Genomic DNA, 21,259 nt, shown 5'->3' with positions numbered 1-21,259 from the left:
GTGGTTGCCAGGAGTTGACACCGACTCAATGGCACACTTTACCTTTACTACTAGTAGTACAGCCCCCTCCCAATGTGTGCCAAGTATGCATACTTACTGTGCACTCCCCCCTCCTATGTGTGCCAAGTGTACACACATACAAGTGTGCCAAAATATCCTGCTGCTTGCGCCAGACTGCCAGTTTGGCAATCTGTTACCTAGAACGACAGTTTGAGTTTATGCATGTAAACTCAGAAGTACAACCAATTGATTTGAATAGGACTTGCTCTCAATAAATTCAGCAAGTGTGTTGTTTCAACTTTGTTCCTTCTGACTGAGCATAATATATTGCTTGTGCCAGTGCAAACAGAGCAGCAACTACAGGGGCGTAGCAAGGTTGGAGTGGGCCCAGAGACAAGATTTTAAAATGGCCCCTGCTCACTGAAGCTCAGCTCATGAAGTAAAGAAATCTTAAATGAGGCTGAATAGTGGTAACAAAAAGCATAGTTATAGATATATATATAAATAACCTCTGTGCCACAATAGAACATCATCCTAAATTATTTTTTTAAAGGTTTTGTAAATTGTGGATGATGCAAGTCATTTAATAGCACTAGAGAAAGACATGCTGTTCTGGTAGCTCCAGGTCTTAACACTCACACCAATTTCGGAGGATGAAACAACTGAAAGAAGCCCAGGCGGGTGTGCAGCTGGGGGAGTCAGTCATGTGACTTGCCTCTGGGGGGGCTCCCAAGGCAATGGGCCCCCAGATAACTGTCTCCCCTTGCCCTATTATAGTTACGCCCGTGGGCAACTAGCTTAACTAGTCCACTTGCTGGGCATGACGGACTTTTGTAAGAATATTTTACATTTCATTTTTAAGAGTGCCCAGCTCTCATTAGTATTTGTCAGAATTTCTTAAGCGCACCACTGATTTTCAAGAATTGTCTTATTCCAGAAGATCTGCTCCATTCCATAGATGTCCCTAACAGATATTTCAACATGCCACATTTTCAGAGAACATCATTGATTTAACCTGATTCTTTAGCATTCCATGAGTGTGTGTTTGCAACACAGTATCTCTTGAAGACTGAGGTATTGGAATGAAATGTGATACATTCAGAACATCATTCTTTTCAATTTCAAATTCAGCTTCACCGCTGCACCTCTGTGGGCGGTGGGCTGAGGAACGCAAAGTATTCTGACTGAGATAGCAGAAAGAAAGACGCATGCACATTCAAAACACAATTCTACATTTTAAGTACAATAGCTTTGCTACTCCGTGTGTTTCGAAGGGCGCCGGGAAAAACATAAAGGGATGCAAAATGCAACGGAAAGCAACAACTGGATCGAGGCCTTCAAGAATTAGGCTTTCTTAGTCAACACAATATATTACGACAGGTTCTCCTCCTGCTCCCGGCTTCTATGACGGGCTTTCTAGTCAATCAGGGAGATGGGGGCGGGCAGATGTCTGCAAATCAGGAGCCAGAAGCAGGTTCCCGGACGGCGATGATCAGCGGATCTTCTTCACACCTTGTTCTGTACGCCCACTACCGGAACCTTTTCCGCCCATGTCTCCTCTCGCGATATCACCTCGAGACTTCACACTTTACGAGAGCTTTAAGGGAATGGATATCCTTCCGCCACCTATCTTATCTCTTTTCTGAACAATTATCTACTGGGCAGGCGAAGCGGCTCGTTCGGCTCCAGGCAGCTCCTTCATGGCACCGTCGCCCGCTTCCTTTCCTGCCGCGCTTTCTCTCTCTCCTAAGACACCTTCCTCCGAGTCTGCTGCCTCTCAGGAACGCATGCGCGGTTCTTGTCGTTCGACTCTGTCTGGCGGAGGAATCTCATTACCTTACGATGTTGTAGCGTAAGCGTCATAAAGAACTCCGCGCGCGGTAATGCGGTCCGAGCAGCTGCAGTGCTGAGCGACAGCGAGGAGAAGAGGAGCGCGAGGGAGTCAGCGCGCGGGGGGGGGCGCCGCCTTCGCCGCCAGGAGTGGGTGCAGTGCCGGTGAGAAGAGCGAAGAGGCAGGCGGGGAGGGGGAGAGGACGACAGAGCGGGAGGGAGGCGAGGAGGGAGGAAGGAAGGAAGGGAAGAAGAACGCTCGGCACCCTCGCCAGCTTCCGCCGAGTAGCCACCGCGCTTCCTCCGCGGCCGGAAAATAATCCTCCTCCTTCCTTTGCTCCTTCCTTCCTGCCTGCCTCCCCGCGCGCCGCCCTCAACAGGCTCCGCCGCCGCCGCCGCGATGGCGCTGAAGAGAATCCACAAGGTAAGCGAAGGCGCCCTGGGGAGAAGCCCCCGCCCGGAAGGCCCTCCGTTCCCAGGGCTGGCCCGGGCATGGCTTCCTCGCTTGTTGTAGGCCGTCGCCGCGCGGGGTTGGCTTGGTCTGGGCTGGATGGGAGGCCCGGGGGGTGGTGGTGATGCTGGCGGCGGCGGCGGCCTCCGCTGCTGCTGCGGTGATGCCTCCTCGAGGCATCGGTCGCTGCCTTACATAAGCTGGCCTGGGCCGATCTCTGGCGGCCCTGACTCCCCGTGGAGATCTCGGAAGTGGTTTTCCGCGCATGGGCCGCTACTGCCCGGAGTCTTGGCCGAGCGACCGCTGGTCCTTCTCGGTCCCTTGTTGGGCCCGGTCGGCGCTCGCTCGCAGTTCCTGGGTCGAAAGAGTCGGTCCCTCCTTGCATCCCGTCACGGGCCGGAAGGCGTCTCCTGGAGACCTCCGAGTAGGGCGCCCTTTCGCTCTTGGCCTTTCTCTAGATCGGCGCCTTCGCTCCTCTCTTAAATGTGAAATAAAGGAGATCTTTTGTTTGCTTGAAGGCGGTTCTTTCTCCTGGTCTCTTGCCGCTCTCTTGGCCTTCCGGGGCAACGCAATGGCGTCCACTTCTCCCCTCTTCCCGCCCCAGCACTCCCGAATATTTGGAGGTTCTTCGTTAAAAAGTGCGTGTCTCCAAAAACCAGCCCTCTTTGGAAGACTGCTTGGGTCGCTTCTCACTTGAAAACGAGATTCTGGGTGCTACCTAGAAAATCCTAGAGTGAAAGCGTTTTAAGCCAGATGCCTTCAAATTGGTTTCCTTATCTCTAGTTGAAGTGTGCGTCCCCCCCCCCGCCCCGCCATTGCAGACCTTTCCTCTTAATACAAATCAGTGGAGTGAACCATTCGCTTTCCTTGTATGGACAAAGGGAAAATGTCTGCTGCTACGAGAGCCATTGAGTGAAGGATCGCACTTGCCCCTGCCTCAGCCCCCATTGTGTGTGCCCCCATCAATGGTTCTGCTGTTCGTTGCTCCTGATGCAGCTGTTCGTGGTAATTCCTACCACTTCTCCTCTTTGTGCCTCTTACTTGCAGCACAAACTCTCTGGTGGCTTCATTTGCAAAATCAAGCTTCACATATTCCTTTCTTTTCTCAGGATGCAAGAGGAGTACATGGGTGACTGTGCACACTTCCTTGGAAGCAAGTCCTGTTAAGCTTGGGCTTACTTCCAAGCAAACATGTATAGAAGTTAACTTGTCAGGCAATATCTTTTTTCCCCTTATTCTTTGGTTGGATAATGTTAGTAGCCTACTTATTGTTTCAGAGTAAAAACTGGCCAAATGTGTTGAAAATACAAATAAGGATGCCAATACAAAAATCAGCCCTTTGAGTTATCAACCCTTTGAGTGGCCTACAATCTGCATTAAGGAGAAATGTCTGCTTTCTCCCAGTGCCTTATACCACAATCCTGAATCTGGTAAATGTATAAAGTCCTGCTGAAGTCTCTTGTAATTAAAACCACACAGATGGCATTGTATTTCAGACCTAAGTGTCAGAACTAATGCATAGGTGTGGCATTACTTGCCATATACTTGAATGATGGCGGGGTGGTGGTGGTGGCTATATTTATTTTTAACCCCAAAGTCTGATGGCTGGTGGTAGCTGTTTAAGGGGCCATAGCTCAATGTTGGAGTATCTGCTTCTCATGCAGAAGGTCCTGGGTTCGATCCCTGGCATCTCCAGGTATGGCTGGGCAAAGTTTCTGCCTAAAACCTTGGAGAATTGCTGCCAGTTGGTGTAAACAACAATGAGCTAGATGGACCAATGGTCTGACTCTGTATAAGGCAGCTTTTTATGTTCCTTTATTTGTGTACATAGGAATTGGGGTAAATTCTAGTTAGATCGAGTAACAAGCATAAATATGGTGCTCTTTCTGCTTCCTCTTTTGAAGTCTCCTCATGAGCTAGTTTTGATGATACTTGGTATATCTATGATTGGGTCATGGGCATGCAGGACTTCCCTCCCTCCAGTCTAAACTAATATTTATAGTATGTGTAGAGGAGCAGTTTGGAAGACTCTCCCCATGTGGCCCTGGCCATGAGATTAGTAGAAGGCATCCTGGTGTGTGGAGGTGGTTGGGAACATGCCCACTAATGGTGTGTGGACTTCGTTTTCACATTATTACTACTATTATTATTATTAATTCAATTTTTATACCACCCTTCCAAAAATGGCTCAGGGTGGTTTACACAGAGAAATAACAAACAAATAAATAAGATGGAACCCTGTTCCCTAAGGGCTCACAGTCTAAAAAGAAACATAAGATACACACCAGCAACAGTCACTGGAGGTACTGTGCTGGGGGTGGATAGGGCCAGTTACTCTCCCCCCCCAAATAGCAATAGCACTTACATTTATATACCGCTCTATAGCCGGAGCTCTCTAAGCGGTTTACAATGATTTAGCATATTGTCCCAAACATTCTGGGTACTCATTTTACCGACCTCGGAAGGATGGAAGGCTGAGTCAACCTTGAGCCCCTGGTCAGGATCGAACTTGTAACCTTCTGGTTACAGGGTGGCAGTTTTACCACTGTGGCACCAGGGGCTCTAAATAAAGCCCCTGGTATTTATTTATTCTCTAAATAAAGAGAATCACCACATTAAAAGGTGCCTCTTTGCCAAGTTAGTAGGGGTTACAGCTGCATGTGAGCAGCTGTTGGGTGGAGTATTGTCCAAATTGTCCGATAGGGTCTTTGTGGTTGCTGTGGCTAGGAGGCAACAATTCCAGATGATCCAGCAGTCCAACTGGGTATCTTTTGTAGTAAGCAGCATCTTTTGTACTTGCTTCTATTAGATCTCTCAGTGGCTTTTGATACCATTGACTATGGTATCCTTCTGGATCCTCTGTGGGGGTTGGAAATTGGGAGCACAGTCTTGAGCTGGTTCCGTTCCTACCTTTTAGTGGACGGTTTCAGACAGTTTGCATTGGAGGTGAGTGTTGTAGCCCATGGCCTCTCTGTTATGGAGTGCCGCAGGGCTCAGTCCTCGCTCCCATGCTTTTTAACATCTATATGAAACCTCTGGGTGAGGTCATCCATCTGTTTGGGGTGAGGTATCATCAGTATGCTGATGATTCTCAATTGTACATTGCCATCCTGGGCCGATCCGGGGATGCTGTGAATGTGTTGGCCTAGTGTCTGGGGCTGTAAGGGTTTGGATAGGCAAAAAAAAAAAGCTCAGCTTAATCCTTCCAAGACAGAGTTGCTCTTGTTCAGTTCTCGATGTTTCCTTTGATAGGGTCGCACTCCCCTTGAAAGAGCAGGCTTGCGATTCGGGGGTCATCCTGGACTCGGTTGCTGCTGGAACAGCAGATGGAAGCCATCGCCATGAGAGCCTTTGTCTAGCTTCGTATGGCGAGCCAATTGTGGCCTTATCTTGATTGACAGGCCGTGGCAACCATAACTCATGCCCTTGTCACCTCTCGGTTGGACTATTGCAATGCACTTTACCTGGGGTTGCCTTTGAAGACAACTTGGAAGCTTCAGCTGGCTCTAAATGCCAAGGCCCGGCTGCTTATGTGCAGCAGAAAATATGATCATGTTCACCTTTGTTGAGGTTGTTACGTTGGCTGCCAGTTCACTTCCGGGTCCAATTCTCAAAGTGCTGGTTATCACCTATAAAACCCTTCAGGATTTGGTGCCTGTGTACCTCAGGACCGCCTCTCCCATCTAACTTCAACCGCCCTATGAGGTCTCAGGTGGGCCTTCTCAGAGTTATGGGCCCAGGGGAGGTATGTAAACCGCCTTGAGTTTAAGGAAGTCAGGTGGTCAATAAATTCACTAAATAAAATAATACTCTTGGAAATGGGGGCTTGGCGATTCTATTAAAAAAATATATATAAATATATTTTAACATATAGTGCTATAGCACTACTGTGGAAGTGAACAATTTTCATTTAATGAATTAAAATAGAATGACTGACTACTTGAATTGTTGTAAGTTGGCCAAATTCAACGAAAACGGTGGGCGTAGGTAGTGGTGGTCATTTAGGTTAGTGTTCTTCCTTGTAAGGCCTTGTGGCCCCTAACAACCCTAAATGTGGCCCCTGACTAATTGTTGGGCCTGTGTGAAGCTTCTGCTGGAGTGGAACACTCTACACAGTCCCCCTGGTACCATGTGCAGGCACCGTTCCCATTACAGTGTTATGCTTTGCAATGCACTGTTTTAAGCACTTTAAAAGTATGAATGTCTTCGTTGAATTCAAACAATAATTACAAATGTATTCACTGTGAGAAATTGAGTTGCAAGGTGCTGGAACCCTGAAATAATCAAGATTATCTTCATTTTTGCCAGCAGGAAAAATAGGAATATAAGTTAAAAATAGAAACCAACAACATTCTGGTAAACAAAAGGAGTGTGTTTATATCTGGACTTAGAAAGACTATGTAGATCTCTGTTGCTATGTAGAAATGGAAGAAACTCATATTTTTAAAGAAGAAAAGCTTAGAATTGAGTCCTTAAGTGATCAAGTAAAGCAAAGCATCAGGAATTCCAGTTAGACTTGATACAACTAATATGTTCTGTTTTGTTGTCATACACACAGTACATTTAGAAAATGAGGATGATTTACTTTTGTCTTGGGTTCATAGCCTCTAAACTAGTAATTAAAATTGATATTGAGAATAACAGCATAACATATATTTCCTCAAATTGGCATCCATGCCTGAAGTATCCATAGCTGCTTGCTCATAACTTTCACTTTCAGCTTTTTCATGTGTGTTCCATGACTGCAAAAGTTGCAAAAACAAATATTCATCAGCTTATTTCTCTTGATGCAGAAGTTGGAAGAACTTGAGGGAAACAAGAATCAGAAGCTGTGTAGTACTGCTTGGACACCATGTTTGACTATTATGTATGGCAGATCTCACTCCTGAATCAAATAGCTGAAGATGATATTCATGTTGCAAGTAGCAATGCCATAATTACTGACTTAATTTGAATATTGGATTGAAGAGATTTCTAGTAGTAGCCATAATACTTCTAAATACTGCTTTAAACACTTCTTCACTTATTCTGAAACAGAATATTTCAGAAGCTTCCCCCCACAAATGTCCAATGTCTGCATTTTAGGACATTTAGTCTGCATCTATTATGGGGCAGGGCAGGCCAAACTCAGGCCTTTTTCCTCTGGCTTTTGAACAAATGACTGATGGTGGATAAGGGGAAAGCAGTATCTTGGAGAGCTGATTTTAATCTTGGGAGTCCTAAATTGTAGTGAAAAGATTGGTGTAAATCAAACTTTTTGTCCTTTTTATAAATGTTTTAAACAAGTGTGTACTAATTGAGTGGTATAACCACAAACCCATTGCTAAAAATGAAGCAGAGGATTTTAACTACCTGAATGGTAATCTGTGAATATGTATATACCCTTCTTAACAAGGTGGTTTACGTAGGAAAACAAATGCTAAATAGGATGGTTCCCTGTCTCCAAAGGACTCACAGTTTAAAAAGAAACAAGGTAGATACCAGCAACAGCCATTGGAGATATGCTGTTCTGCAGCTGAATAGGGATATTTGCTCTCCCCCTGCTAAATGTAAGAGAATCGCCACCTTAAAATATACCTCTTTGCTCAGTTTGCAGGGGATAAATTACAGTATATGTTTATGCAATTTGCATGTCCCTCTTTGCATTGCTGTATTCTGTCTATTTAGAAATGGGGAGCAATTTTAGCATGTTTGTTTCTATCTGTCAGTTCAAATGGCAGATTCTTCCCCTACATAGAAATTGAGCCTCTAACAACGACCACAATAAAGGGAGCTTCTGTGCACTAGCAAGATTTTTTTTCCTTTGAAAGAGCAGATTACTCTATTATATCACAGATTACTTCTGAAACTTCTTGAAGTCACAAAAACTGTTTGCTTGTGACTATTCAAGCTGAACTGTGCATAGAGCTGATTGTATGGTTTTATGGATTGCAAGTGTCATGGAGGGTAGTTAAAATGGATACATTTTTATTTATCATATGGCAAGTAGAGAAGAGTAATTTAAGCTATCTGCTAAATCTTTGTTCACAAGACTAACTTAAGTTGCTTTTTTCAAATAGCATTTTCTGATAGCACAGTTGAGGTGCTAGAACTGAAATGTGTATCTTAACATGATACTTTGTAGAAGTATCATGTTCCCCAGAAGAAGGGTGTCTGTATAATGAGGCCTACCTTAAAATTGCTAGCTTAAAAAAACCCTAGTCTGCATTAGTGTCTATGTGTAACTTTGGAGCTGATTAGATTGCATTTTGTTTAAATGTTTACAACTCTTCATGTGAATGTGAAATAATTGGATCTAAAGTGTGTTATCTTAAATTCACAGGATTTCAGTACAGGACAAATCTGCTTTGCCACATGAAGTGGAAAATTTTTCCTGTTTTTTTTCGGTGGGAAAAATTTCCATTTCTAAAATGTCATTGACTGACATCCAGTCTAGCATTGTGTATGTGCAGCAGTGTGAGCGCCAGACTACCGTGTGCTGTTGTTTGAGTGGGGAAAGGAAGATTCACCAAGCTTCCCTTTTCTCTGAAGCCATGTGTGCATCACAAATAGGTCCCTGAGGGTAGTGCAATTCCCATGGACATAACTTGAGGGAAACACATTGGGCTTCAGAGAAAAAGGAAGATGCCAGAACTGTGACTGGCACAGAAGTACGGAGTGCTTCTCTGATGGCTATTCATCTTTTGCATTTACGCACTGAAAGTATAAAACTTGCTTGAGTCTGACTTGGAAAAGTGTGCCAATACTAGAAATGTGGGAAGCCCTGAGTCTTTGGAATGTGCTCCCTAGTGAAATAAGAGCCTCCCCATCTCTGACAATTTTTAAAAAGTCCTTAAAGACACATCTGTTCAACCAGGCTTTTAACTGATATTGTTTTAATTGTTTTAATGTTTTTAGAATATTGTCTTTTAAATTTGTTTTTAAATTGCTGTATTTTAAATTTTGTTTTGTTTTAAACTTACATTTTATCTTTGTTTTTATCTGGTTGTAAACTGCCCAGAGATGTATGTTTTGGGTGGTATAAAAATATGCTAAATAAATAAATAATCTATGTGATTGGTTTCAATAGGGCAGACATTTAATCTTAAGTGTAAGAATCTTATTTGGTTCACCTTTCAATTTAGGAAACCATTTATTTACCTAAAAGAGGTCAGGACTTTGACTCTTGAGTAACGTTAATCAGTCCTGATTTATTAGCTGTCATAAGTTGAATATCAAATGGTCATGTGCCTGTGACGACTCCTTCTTTGCTTCAGGAGTCTTCCCTGAAGGCCGGTCTAGGTGTGATGAGGCAGTCATGAGTCTGTCATTTATACAGTGTAAACGTGTGCAGGAGAGGGGGAGTGGAATTCGATCCTTTCTCCAGCTTACCTCATTGTACTCTGTTGCTTCAGACATTCTTGTTCCTCACGTGGCTCAAATCTGCAATTTGGTTGGGGTTGCAAGGGAAAGATATAAAGTGCCAAATGCACCTCAGATATTGCAGGGGCGCAGAGAAGGATCTCTCCAGCAGATCTTAATGATTTACTTTGAAAATGTATACCTCTGCTTTCTTCATAAAATGGGCATAAAGCCATTTACAGTAATTAGCACAAAAGCCGATGGTATGAAATAAACAATTCATAATAGCAACCTAAGAGCACATAAAAGCTTGACTAAAAGTGGAGGGTTGCCTGTCATTCAACTGCCTTGTGAAAATAAAGCAGTCTTCATTTGTCACCCAAAAGCCAGAAAGGGGTGTCTGGATGTCCATTGTCTAGCTCTTAAATTTTCGGGCTGGCTTCTAGATAAAAAAAATCATCAGGACCTGGAATAAAGTCATGCACCTTAACATCTCAAATGACTGCAATAGTTCAGGTTGTTGGCCTGCTGCTTTCTGGTGTAGTTGCAACTTTCAGTTGTCTTGTAAACCCTGGTTTCACAAAGATGAGATCTGGAACACTAGAGGGCAATTCAACACAGAGCCCTTTCCCACGATCCCTGAGAAGAGGAAGCCTTGAAGCTTACCTCCCCCACAGACAAGCCTTTCCTTGTTGCTGGGTGGGAGGATTTCCCACCCAGACGATTGCTGGCTTCTGCTGGCTGCAGGAAGGTTTGGGGGCCAGGAGGCCCCTGGAACTCTCGTAATGCACCATGTAAGTGCACAGTGCATTACAGAGAGGTGTGTTTCTACGCCAGTCGGGAGGCTGCTGGTGTATGGGTGCTGTGCGGAGCTGGCACATGATCATTTAGCCTGGGCAGATGGTGTGTTTGTGCCCTTAACCCAGGCTAACAGTTGGGGCTCCCTTGTGGGTTTGTTGCCAGGAGCCGCACGGTTAAAACTGGGCTGGACTTCCTAGCCCAGTTGTGCCTGTTTGTGAGAACAGCTTCATTTTCTCACTGTAGTATTAACTTGAGTGCTATGTGAAACATTAGTCATGGTTGGAGTAAGCTTCATACACAGTGTAATTGTCCTGCTGTGGACCCTATTTGTAGGGAGGTACCCTCTGGTGATGACCATAAGCATTTTAACTCAAACGTGTTTGTGATATAGGAATCGCCCACAAACATGAAGGTAGATGTCAGCCTTATCACCTGTGTGGGAGATTCCTATATCACAAACATGTTTGAGTTAAAATGCTTATGGTTATGGTGGTGGTAGAGTTCCATATGTAGCTATTCCATCCCATAGCAAATCCTCCCTAAAAGGCACCCCCCCCCCCATGGAGCAGATAGCAATGTCTGGCGTAGGAGGATAGAGGAATTTCAAAGATGTCTGGATTCAAGGCCGTTAGAGTAATCAGTTATATTTAAACATATTTTAGGATTCTCAACATTGGAATAATCTATATTATTCCTTAATATAGAGGAATCACAGTATAGAAGGCTTTGCATTCTAATGGGTGTACTGAACATGTTGAATGAAGCATGTGCAGAAAGCAACATGTGTGTTTGTTGTATGTCTGGAGAAATAGCAAAGTTGGCAAGATATTGCTTACATTAAGATAAAAGGTATAGTTTTAGAATGTTGTCCTGTTAAAAGTAGTTGAACTAAAATGGAGTTTCTTACTAGTTTTCAGATCACCATCTCAAATATCTGTTAAAATATTTAAAGAAGCTTATTGTAGCTACTACCAGTGTTCTGTCTAATTTTTTTTATCTGTGTGCGGAATGAGTTTTGTTCTGGGTGGCAGTATCAAGGCAGTGTGTGTGCATGTGCATTCGGAATGGGGCCTTCCTGATTCAACCTGAGTGGGATCTAAAATGAACTGAGCGGACATCCAAAAACTTGTGAGCACGCACACGTGTGCATGCCTTGGAGGGAACCCTGGCTACTACCATGCATGACTACTAGTCATTGACTAGCTTCTTCTAGTCCAGATCTGTAGAGGAAAAACTAGTGACTTTGCACAAGCGCTTCATAAGCAATGGGCCGTACTGAAAGGACAGATTGTGTATGTATTGCAAAAAAATATAAAACTTCATATTTGATTCAGCTGAAAAAGAAGTTTACAAGTTGAACCATGCATCTTTTCTTCCCTAGTGAACCCTGGTAGATGGCAATTCTTCCTCTTTTCATTAGTTGTCAACATGTTGTAATTTTTAGGACTGCAATGTTTGGTTAAGTTAGATTAGTCAATTAAAAAAAACTCTGATGAAAAATGTGACTCAGTTAGCTGAGCACCAGATCTTTTAACAGTGAATACAATAATTGTGGAAGTTGCAGGCAGTAAATATAAGCTTGCAAGGTGTTCTTCCAGCAAGTAATAACTCCTAAGATGGTGATTACAATGACACACATGTGCATCCAGCGCAGCATTCCTGGGTGGTGCTAATCCACCTGCGCTGCTGCAGGCTCTCAGTGCTGGTCTTATGCTTTTGCTCAAGAACAGAAATAGTTTGATTAGTGTGCGTCGGTGCTCTGGAAGCACTAGTTAGATCAGAACTGCTTTGCTTGACAGCAGGAATCTACAGATCCACTTGCAAATGCTTCAGTGGTAAGTGCCCCCAACTGTGTTCCTTCTAAGTTTCTAAATTAGTGGGTGGAAAGAGTTTTGTCCTGGGCGGCAGCATTGAGGCAGTGTGCACACATAACACCCCCCCCCCCCCGTGCCCACGTGTGTGTTGTCTTGTACCTCCCCCTCCCCCGCTGGGGGGAGCCACCACCATCTTCTACCCTCCTTTGGCTGCTCTATTGGAACTGGAGGAGGAAGAGGCCCGGGAGGGAGGAGGAGACGGTGGCGACCTGGCTGGGAGAGGGGAAAAGCTCAGCAGTCTTCCCAGCCTCGAGGGTGGGAGAGACGGGGTGTCGAGATGTAGCAGAGACTGTGTGCCCACCAGAAACTTCCGTGTTTCCCCGAAAATAAGACAGTGTCTTATATTAATTTTAGCCCCAAAAAATGCACTAGGGCAATTAGTGGTACATCAGAAATTACTGCTAGGTCTTACTTTCGGGGTATGTCTTATTTTCGGGGAAACAGGGTTCTGTGCAGGGGCCTGGAAGTTGGGGCCCGTGCATGTGCACACCTTAGAGCAGTGTTTCTCAACCACTGGTCCGTGAGGAATTAATCCCCCCACAAAATAATTTAAAGCCGGTGGGGACCACTGCTGCTGGGAGCTCTCCAGAGCTCATTTCTAGGCAGATGCTGGGATAACGTTCTTGCTGCTGGAATAATGTTCATTTCGAGGAAGCTAAATGAGTGCTATCCCAGCAGCGAGGGCTGCCTGCCTGGAAATGAGCTCTGGAGAACTCCCAGCGGCAGTGGCCCACCTGGCTTAAAATTGTTTTGTGCGGTGCCTGGGGGTGAGGTGGGGCGACCCCTTTACTAACTGCTGTTCCATGAAACTGCGCACAAAGACTGTACCAGTCCATGACTCCAAAAACATTGAGAAACGCTGCCTTAGAGGGAACCGTGGTCCCCAGCCTTCTGATAGGCAGGACATCGAACGGTTTGCAGATCTCCTATGCAGAGGTCTCGTTTCCACTGCCAGTTTTGAGAAGGTAAGAAATGGCAAGATTCCCTTCTGAGCAGTAGCAGAGGGTTCCCCCGGTTTCTGACCATCTCAGTGCAAATGACAGGCGACTTGCTTCTCACCTAAGACCTCTGCCTGTGTGTCAGAAAAGAATCTGAGGGAAGAGGGGGAAACCAGAAAAGGATCTGAGGCCTTTTGTGGCAATCGCAAATAATGGCTAAATTGACTATCGAATGTATCTTCCCATTAAACGGGTACCTCTGCAGGTAGGCTAACTGAAGTTTTTGTGCCCTTGCACAAAAGTGCAATGCTGCCAGTGCTCTCCTGTCAGCCTGCAGCAGCACCGCCTGTGTTATGTTGCATTGGAATTCAGCCACTGCTGCTTCATAGCTGCTGATATATATTGATTTAATTGGTTCACATGGTTGGTTTACAGAGATTTATTTCAATGGCTTAAAACTGATTGAGTCCCTGCTCCATGAGGCCTGCCTGGCTCCCTCACTCTTAAGCTTTTGATGGATTGTGAAGACTTGTTTTAGCTAGACATCTGATGTGGAGTGATGGTTTTTTCCTCCCCTTCCATGGGTTTGCATTGTGTGTTGAGTTTGTGGTTTGTTGCCTAGTGGTTTGATTTAGTGATGTGCACGGACCAGTCTGGAGGCCATTCTAAAAGCCTCCAGACCAGTCCAGACACGAGGCGATTCAGCGGTTCGATGCCGGGGGCAGTTTCTTTTAAGGGCGGGGGGAGGGTGTACACCCTCCCGCTGCTTTCCCCCCGCTGTTGCACATATGTTAGGAAGTATTTGGGTCGGCAGGGTACCTCCCTGCCGCCCCTTCCCCCAGTTGTCTGCAAAAGGCTCCAGAAAGTCTTTTGCATGTGCGCACATTGTGCGCGTCATGTCTCCGCAACGTGTGCAATGTGCACACGTGCAAAAGGCTTTCTGAAGCCTTTTGCAGACGACCGGGGGAAGGGAAGGCAGGGAAGTACCCTGACGCCCCAAATGCTCCCTAAAATACGCGTGCTGGTGGGGGAAAAGCGGCGGGAGGGGTAAGTACATCCTCCCCCCACCCTTAAAGGAACACCCACCCCAGTGCCGGACCGCAGCTCCATGGTTTCGTGCACATCCTAGTTTGATTTTTCTTTTTTTAAAGTATTGCTTAATTCTTTTTTGGCCTTTTGTTAATTTTTGTGTCTTGGCACCAGAGTTTTATTGGGTTGTATCCTAAATAGCTAATTCCCACTGGAATTAGTCGTGATTGACTTGCCTCAGTGCAGTGGTGTGTGCATTTCCCCACCATAATCAGAGCCCATCTGAGAATAGTAGTAGTCCCAGTGTGCCTCAGGTGTTCAGACAGGAAGTTATCACAGCCAATTTTCCTTTTGTGAGTAGGAGGAGACCCAATTCTCCAGTTCCTTTCCTGTCTGCCTCAGGTCAGCAGCTAAGAGAGAGCTCCAGAAAAATTCCCTTTTTCCTCTTCTGCTCCATGAGCTGATGTTGGTCAATACCTGATTGTTGTAGGATAGGATCTTCTCAGTTGTTGCCCCCAACTCCTCCTTTGGGGAAGGAGATACACCCTTCTCTCATAGCTTTTCCTAGGCAAATCAAGGTTGGCATCTTCTTTTAAGAGTCTTTGTGCATGAGAAGATCAGCGGTGAATCTTAGTTATCACTTTTTTAGCGAGTTTACCCTGCTCTTGCTTTTCCATTTTTCATCTGTAATGTATCATGTTTACTGATTTCCTAACTTGTGCTTTGATGTTGGAAGCTACCTAGGGTCCATGTGACAGAAGGCAGCCTAAAAATATAGTAGTCATTACTGTCTTAGGATATAACACATTGTGTGTCAAGTTGAATTTTAAGCTGCTTTGGAAGCCCTTGGTAGGGCTAAAAGGTTGGATATAAATGGTTAGATGACTACTGCCTCTCTGTTCTGCTGGACACTCCTCACACCAGGAAACAAGAGACCAGTCCTGACTCTTCTGTGTGACATGGGTAGCTCTGGGGTGATCTTACACTCAGATGTGAGGGGTGCCTGAGGGAGGGATTAAAACCATTGCTTTTGTGCTTCTTTTAGACACCAACAAGACTAAACCAAAAAATTGCTCCTCTCCTCCCACCAGGAAAAGGGAAATTGTCCCAGAGGCTCTTAGAAAGCCTGCATGTCCACCCTTCCAGTTGGGTCTTAAGTAGTCATCTTTGCCAGGCCTTCATCCTGTGGACCTTCAGACTCGTGGAAGAGGTGCTGCCAGGCAGCCAGCACTGGAGGCAGGGTCTCTGAGAGTTAGCCACGGCAACTTCCTCTGTGGTAGATGCCAGCCTACACTGAAGTTCTCAGCTGGAGACATTAAATTGACTGCTGTAGTTGGATCAGAGGTAAGGGCTATGCCTTCTGGACCAAGGAAGGAGCACACAATGCCCACACAAAGAAAAGCTCCTTCTGTGTTTGGGCACCAGCTCAGAGATTGTAGAAACCCCACATAGCCCAGAGAGAGGCCCGGCTGAAACGGTGCTCTGAAACACTTGGTCCTTGGGGAATGCTTGAGGGAGCTGCAGCCAACAGCACATAGGACTCCAGATTGCCACTGGGGTGAGGCTGTTGCCGAAATTCCACCTAGCCTGTAAATCATTCTCAGGAGACTGTTCAGTATGGATATTCACTTGAACTTCTCTGTTTTCCTAGACAGCAGATTGCTTCCCTCTTCCAGGCTGAGGCTTCAAGAAAAATACACACTGGCTACTCTCGGGGTCAGACTAGGTGAGATGTTTACTGTGTGCTTAGCACTTACATATGTCTCCTTCCCCCTCCCCATCTGAATAGTAACTGTGAGGGGCCTGATTTTGAATTGGAACTGTGGCATGAGGGAGCCTTCACCCTTTGCTCCTGCATTTGGCCCCTATCCCCCACATAGCCGGAGGGGGGGGGAGGAGATGACACACAAGTGCTAAGCGCATGGTAAATACATCATCTAGTTTACCCCTCAATTACTTGTTAAGCAATTGAGTTGAGAGAGGAAGTACCAGCACAATAATTTCTTGGCTATTTACTCAACATTCTTCACCATGCCTGAGAAGAATGGGGTTTGTGCAGCTATCTCGCACTTAGAATTCTGAGCAAACATTTCTGGGCAGAAGGTTTTGCCTGGAGATGCTAAGATCAAGACTGAAAGCCCAAGCATTTCTTAACCCCCATAGTCCTAATCAGTATGTTCTTTAATTTTTTTTATCTGTGTGCAGAATGAGTTTTGTTTTGGGTGGTAGTATCAATAGTGTGCGCACAGATGCCTTCAGAGTGGGGCCTTCCTAATTTAACCTGAGCTGGATTTAAAATTAACTGAGTGGACATCAAAAAATGTGTGAGCACACGCACACCTTAGAGGGAACACCCGTCCTAATGAAAGCTTATCTCTGCGTCTCTCTTGTGTTGGCATAATCATTTGAAGCCGTTGCAGGTTTTTTCATAGGTTTCATGTGATCCTCTTGGCACTTAATGAAAATATCAGTTTTAACCTGTCCTGCCACTAAATCTTTCAAGTTCTTTTCTTAACTGCAGTGACTTTAGCTCTGAAGCCCTGTTCCTTGGGCCACATCTATGCATTTTTCACAACAAAGTGGTCCTTTGGTTTGGAAAGTGGATCCATCCAAAAACTAACTTCATCTTACATAGAGCTTATGTAACATGCTTGACAAATCCCAGGAGTAGGGGAGCCATGGTGCGTGAACTAGGATATTCAGAGGTAGATTTTTAAAAATAAAAATCTTTTATTTGTTTCTGCTCTGGGTTGTGTTACTTCTAAAGGGGATAAAGAGAAGCCCATTCACCACCACCCTCCATAATGTCTGCCACTAAGTCTGATAACTTTGTCAAGTGTCCATTGTCTGGCTCCAAAAACTCAGGGACCTGGCCTAAGAGGTCTGCCTTCCTTCTGTCCCAACATGCAGTATCCTTGGAAGAAGGCTTGGCACATCTTTTGCATGCATAGGGCATTCAGGGTCCACAGCTGAGTTTAGGTGCTCTGACTTCCTGCTGTTTTCCATTGCTCATTCAGGGCAAAGAGATCTCTAAAACCACATTGAATCATTGGACAAGAGAATATTTCAGCCTTGCTTACAAGATGCAGAAACAGCTTATGCTGGAGGAGATCACTGACCATTTTGTGTCTCAACAGTCTTCAGCGCTAATGCCTCTCTTTGAAGGGCTCTCGTATAGGGCTGTTATCATGGGCCTCAGGCTTTACCTTGATTTGACACTACAAATGGATACCTTTTGGCTCCTGCAGCTCAGGATCCAATAACAAATTTTGTAACTCGGCAGCAGATGTTCTACCGAGAGGGGGAGGCAGTGCTGTCTTTCATCCCTCTCCAGGAAGTTGTCCTCCATTGAAGGAGAATGGAATGAGTGTTCACTTTCTTCACTGGAATGGCAGACATCCTGTATCCTACAACTTGGGTCCACTGCTTCTGTAATAAGTTAGAGGTGGTTCATGATTCTCCCCTCCACTTTGGGTTGAGCTCCATAGGCAGAATTTAAGGGATGCCCCTTCTATTTTTCTCTCCCCTTTTCATTGTAGTGGATGTTGAATGATATCTTTTGTCTATATTAGAGTTTTGAATTTCCTTTTTGGGGCACCTAGTTGACTAGAGTTTGTCTTAAAAATAAAAATCTTCTACCTATCTTGTGCCTCATGTTGTTCCCTCTCCACACTCAGTCTAGAGGTAAAAGAGATGCAGTGGTGTTTGGGGCAGATTCTTGGGTTCTGTGGTAGAACCTCTTTAGGAAATGCTGGCCCACCATCCCTCACTTCCTTCTCACATTTCAACTTAGTGCAAGTTTTCATGTTTAAAGCGTTTTTGGCTGTTTGGCTACATAAAATGTTGGGTAGGGAATTAGTGCTGTAACTCAGACTACAGTCATGGCATTCTGTATATAGTTCTTGTATAACTGAGAAGGACCTTCCATATCTCTCTCTCATCAAAGTGACCCTTCTAAGCCCACACTGTTTAGGGCAGTAATTGTGGCTGAAATGATTGCTAATTCCTGCTAGGCACAGAATGAGTATCCTGGTCCCAGGAGGCAACACCACTGTTTAGTGAGTTGCTCTTGAATGTTGCTTTAGAAAGCTAAATGCTTGTGAAAGTAAATAAAGTTAGTTGTTGAAGTCAAAGGCAGTTTACATAGTCAAACTTTGAATGACATGGCCATGCTGTTAACATGGGTTTTATTGCAAAAGTTAAATACTATCTGATTAAATGGGCACAAGATTCAAAGGCCCCCATACTCTCAAATTTGGAGTTGTCTTTGGGAGGAAATAATAAAAAACTAAGTGAGAGCATGTGCGTATAAGAACTGTTTCACATTAGTGAGAAATAACGCCCAGTGAACTAAATAAAATAAATGGAAATGCATAATCGATTACGTTGGAAATGCAAACCACAAATTAGTACTTATTTATGGTGAACATTCCCCCGGGCAAATGAGCACTGGGGAAAATAGAACTGGGTTAGATATTTATGCAGAATAATAACACATTTGCTTGCAATATGGCTCTATAAAATAAAATTCAATTAATGTGATACAAAATACATACAATGGAAACATAAGAGGGGCCCTTCTGGATCAGGCCAAAGCCCTAAGAGTGTGACCAACCAGAAGGCATACTGCCTCTGAACCTGGAGGTAGCATATAGCCAGTGTGACTAGTAGCCATTAAAAATACTTTATTTAGGGTGATAGAATGGCAGCAAAGAAAAACTGCAGTGCCAAGGAAACACAAGCTTTCAGACTTTGCTCAAGAATCCTCCGCACAAAGGCTTTATTGCAAAACAGCCAGTGGGTTGGCAATCCTCTACTTGAGTATCAGGACTACCAGTCCTAGGCCCTTCCTTCCAATTTCTCATTCTCCTCTTCTGGGGGCTTTCTGGGAAATAATAGTTTCTCCAAATAAATTTGAGCTGAGAAGAAGCCCTCCCACCCCTTGAAAAAGAATCTTCCAAGTGCTTGGTAGTTGAATCAGTTACCACGTGTGTTTAGTCCAGGGTTGAAGAAATTGTAAGTTGTTACAGTTCACTTGGTGGTGGAGGGAGGCTCTGATTTGGCTTTTGGGTTTGGTTCAACTTGCTGAACAAGATCAAACTACCAGCTATAAGCAGTTTTTAACAAATCATGAAACTTTGCCTTCACATTGAGTTAACAAACTGTATTTCAATCGGTGAAGGGAGACTAAGCTTAATACACCTCACTAAAACTGGATTTCTGTACAGTATTGCTTTTTGTAATGGGAATCTGCATAGGTGTTACTAAAAAGAATGATCTGTAAATCCTGAATTGGCATTTAATATTAATAAAAAAGCTATAATACAGTTCTGTTTTCATGACTATTACAGAAGATAAACTACCATATTTTATATCAACTGTGGGTTTGCTCTGGTTTTCAGGAGTTGAATGATCTGGCACGTGATCCTCCAGCACAGTGTTCAGCAGGTCCTGTTGGAGATGACAGTAAGTATTTGTAAAAGGCCTTAAGAGCACTTACTTGGACAAAGAGAACTGACCTAAATATATAGAATTGAGCTGACATTTAAAAAAGTAAAGCATTTTAAGTAAATAGGTGGAATCAATTCAAAACCAAAATTATAAAAAATAATTGTTGTAAGATTAATTTGTGTAAGACTAAGAGACAATCATAGAATAAAAGTAGTAACTGCATTTGTTGGGCACAGTGGTTCATAGATAGTAGCTGGGGTTACTCTCCAAACCTTTGTTTGTCCTCACGACCAGCATGAACCTCTCTCTTTGTTTCTTAATGAAATCTTTCCAAATTGGAGGTGGGCAACAAGATGGCAAATCCATTTCAATGTTAAGTGTAACGTGATGGATATTGGAGCAAAAAAACCCAACCTTACATAAACAATGATGTGGTCTGAACTGTCAGTGACTTACTAGGAGAGAGATCTTGGGGTTGTGGTGGACAGCTCGTTGTGTCAACTCAATGTGTGGAAGCTGCGAAAACGGCCAGTTCCATACTTGGGGATCATTAGGAAGGGGATTGAATATAAAACTGCTAATATTATAATGCCCTTATACAAAACTATGGTGCAGTCACATTTGGAGTACTGTGTACAGTTCTGATCACAGTACCTCAGAAATGACATTATAGAATTGGAGAAGATGCAGAACAGGGCAACCAAGAAGATCAGCGGCTTGGAGCACCTTCCTCATGAGGCAAGGCTACAGCACCTGGGGCTTTTTAGTTTAGAAAAAACAGAGAGAGAATCATGCATGGTGCAGAGAAAGTTGATAGATAACATTTTTCCCCTCTCACAATGCTAGAACCAGGGATCATCCTATGAAACTGAAGGCTGGGCAATTTAGGACCAACAAAATGAATTACTTCACACATCACATAATTAATCTATGGAATTTTCTGTGATGGGGTGGGTGATGGCCACTAGCCTGGGTGGCTTTAGGAACATAGGAAGCTGCCATATACTGAGTCAGACCATAGGTCCATCTAGCTCAATATTGTCTACACAGACTGGCAGTGGCTTCTCCAAGGTTGCAGGCAGGAATCTCTCTCAGCCCTATCTTGGAGATGCCAGGGAGGGAATTTGGAACTTTCTGCTCTTCCCAGAGCAGCTCCATCCCCTGAGGGGAATATCTTACAGTACAAACACTTCTAGTCTGCCTTTTATATGCAACCAGGGCGGACCCTGCTTAGCTTAAGGGGACAAGTCATGCTTGCTACCACAAGACCAGCTCTCCTCTCCTTTAAAACGCTTTAAAAGGGGTTAGACAGATTCATGGAGGACAGGTCTATCAATGGCTACTAGTTTGGTGGCTGTGGGCCACCTCCAGCCTCGGAGGCAAGATACCTCTGAATACCAGTTGCAGGGGAGTAACAGCAGGAGAGAGGGCATGCCCTCAACTCTTGCCTGTGGGCTACTCAGAGGCATCTGGTGGGCCACTATGAAACGGGATGCTAGACTATAGGCTTTGGGCCTGATCCAGCAGGGCTGTTCTTATGTCAT

At 44.5% G+C, this 21,259-nt stretch overlaps 1 protein-coding gene across 4 annotated transcripts in view; it reads left to right on the top strand.

Annotated features, from left to right (window-relative positions):
* Window positions 1-1,334: 1,334 nt before the first annotated feature.
* Window positions 1,335-21,259, top strand: part of UBE2D2 (ubiquitin conjugating enzyme E2 D2) — a 29,490-nt gene continuing 9,565 nt past the window's right edge. The window contains exons 1-3 of one of the 4 annotated variants that reach the window (XM_053246103.1): window positions 1,335-1,995; window positions 2,211-2,254; window positions 19,667-19,730. In XM_053246103.1, coding sequence (XP_053102078.1) covers window positions 2,231-2,254; window positions 19,667-19,730 — 88 coding nt within the window. In that variant the 5' untranslated portion in view covers window positions 1,335-1,995; window positions 2,211-2,230. Of the gene's footprint in view, window positions 2,255-15,915; window positions 15,991-19,666; window positions 19,731-21,259 lie in introns of all 4 variants that reach the window. The other 3 variants (XM_053246104.1, XM_053246102.1, XM_053246106.1) reach the window with 3 other exon arrangements.

Source organism: Hemicordylus capensis, chromosome 4, assembly GCF_027244095.1.
Source record: "Hemicordylus capensis ecotype Gifberg chromosome 4, rHemCap1.1.pri, whole genome shotgun sequence".
Taxonomy (NCBI): domain Eukaryota; kingdom Metazoa; phylum Chordata; class Lepidosauria; order Squamata; family Cordylidae; genus Hemicordylus; species Hemicordylus capensis.
The sequence above is the reverse complement of the archived record's forward strand: the minus strand, read 5'-3'. Positions and strand labels throughout refer to the sequence as shown.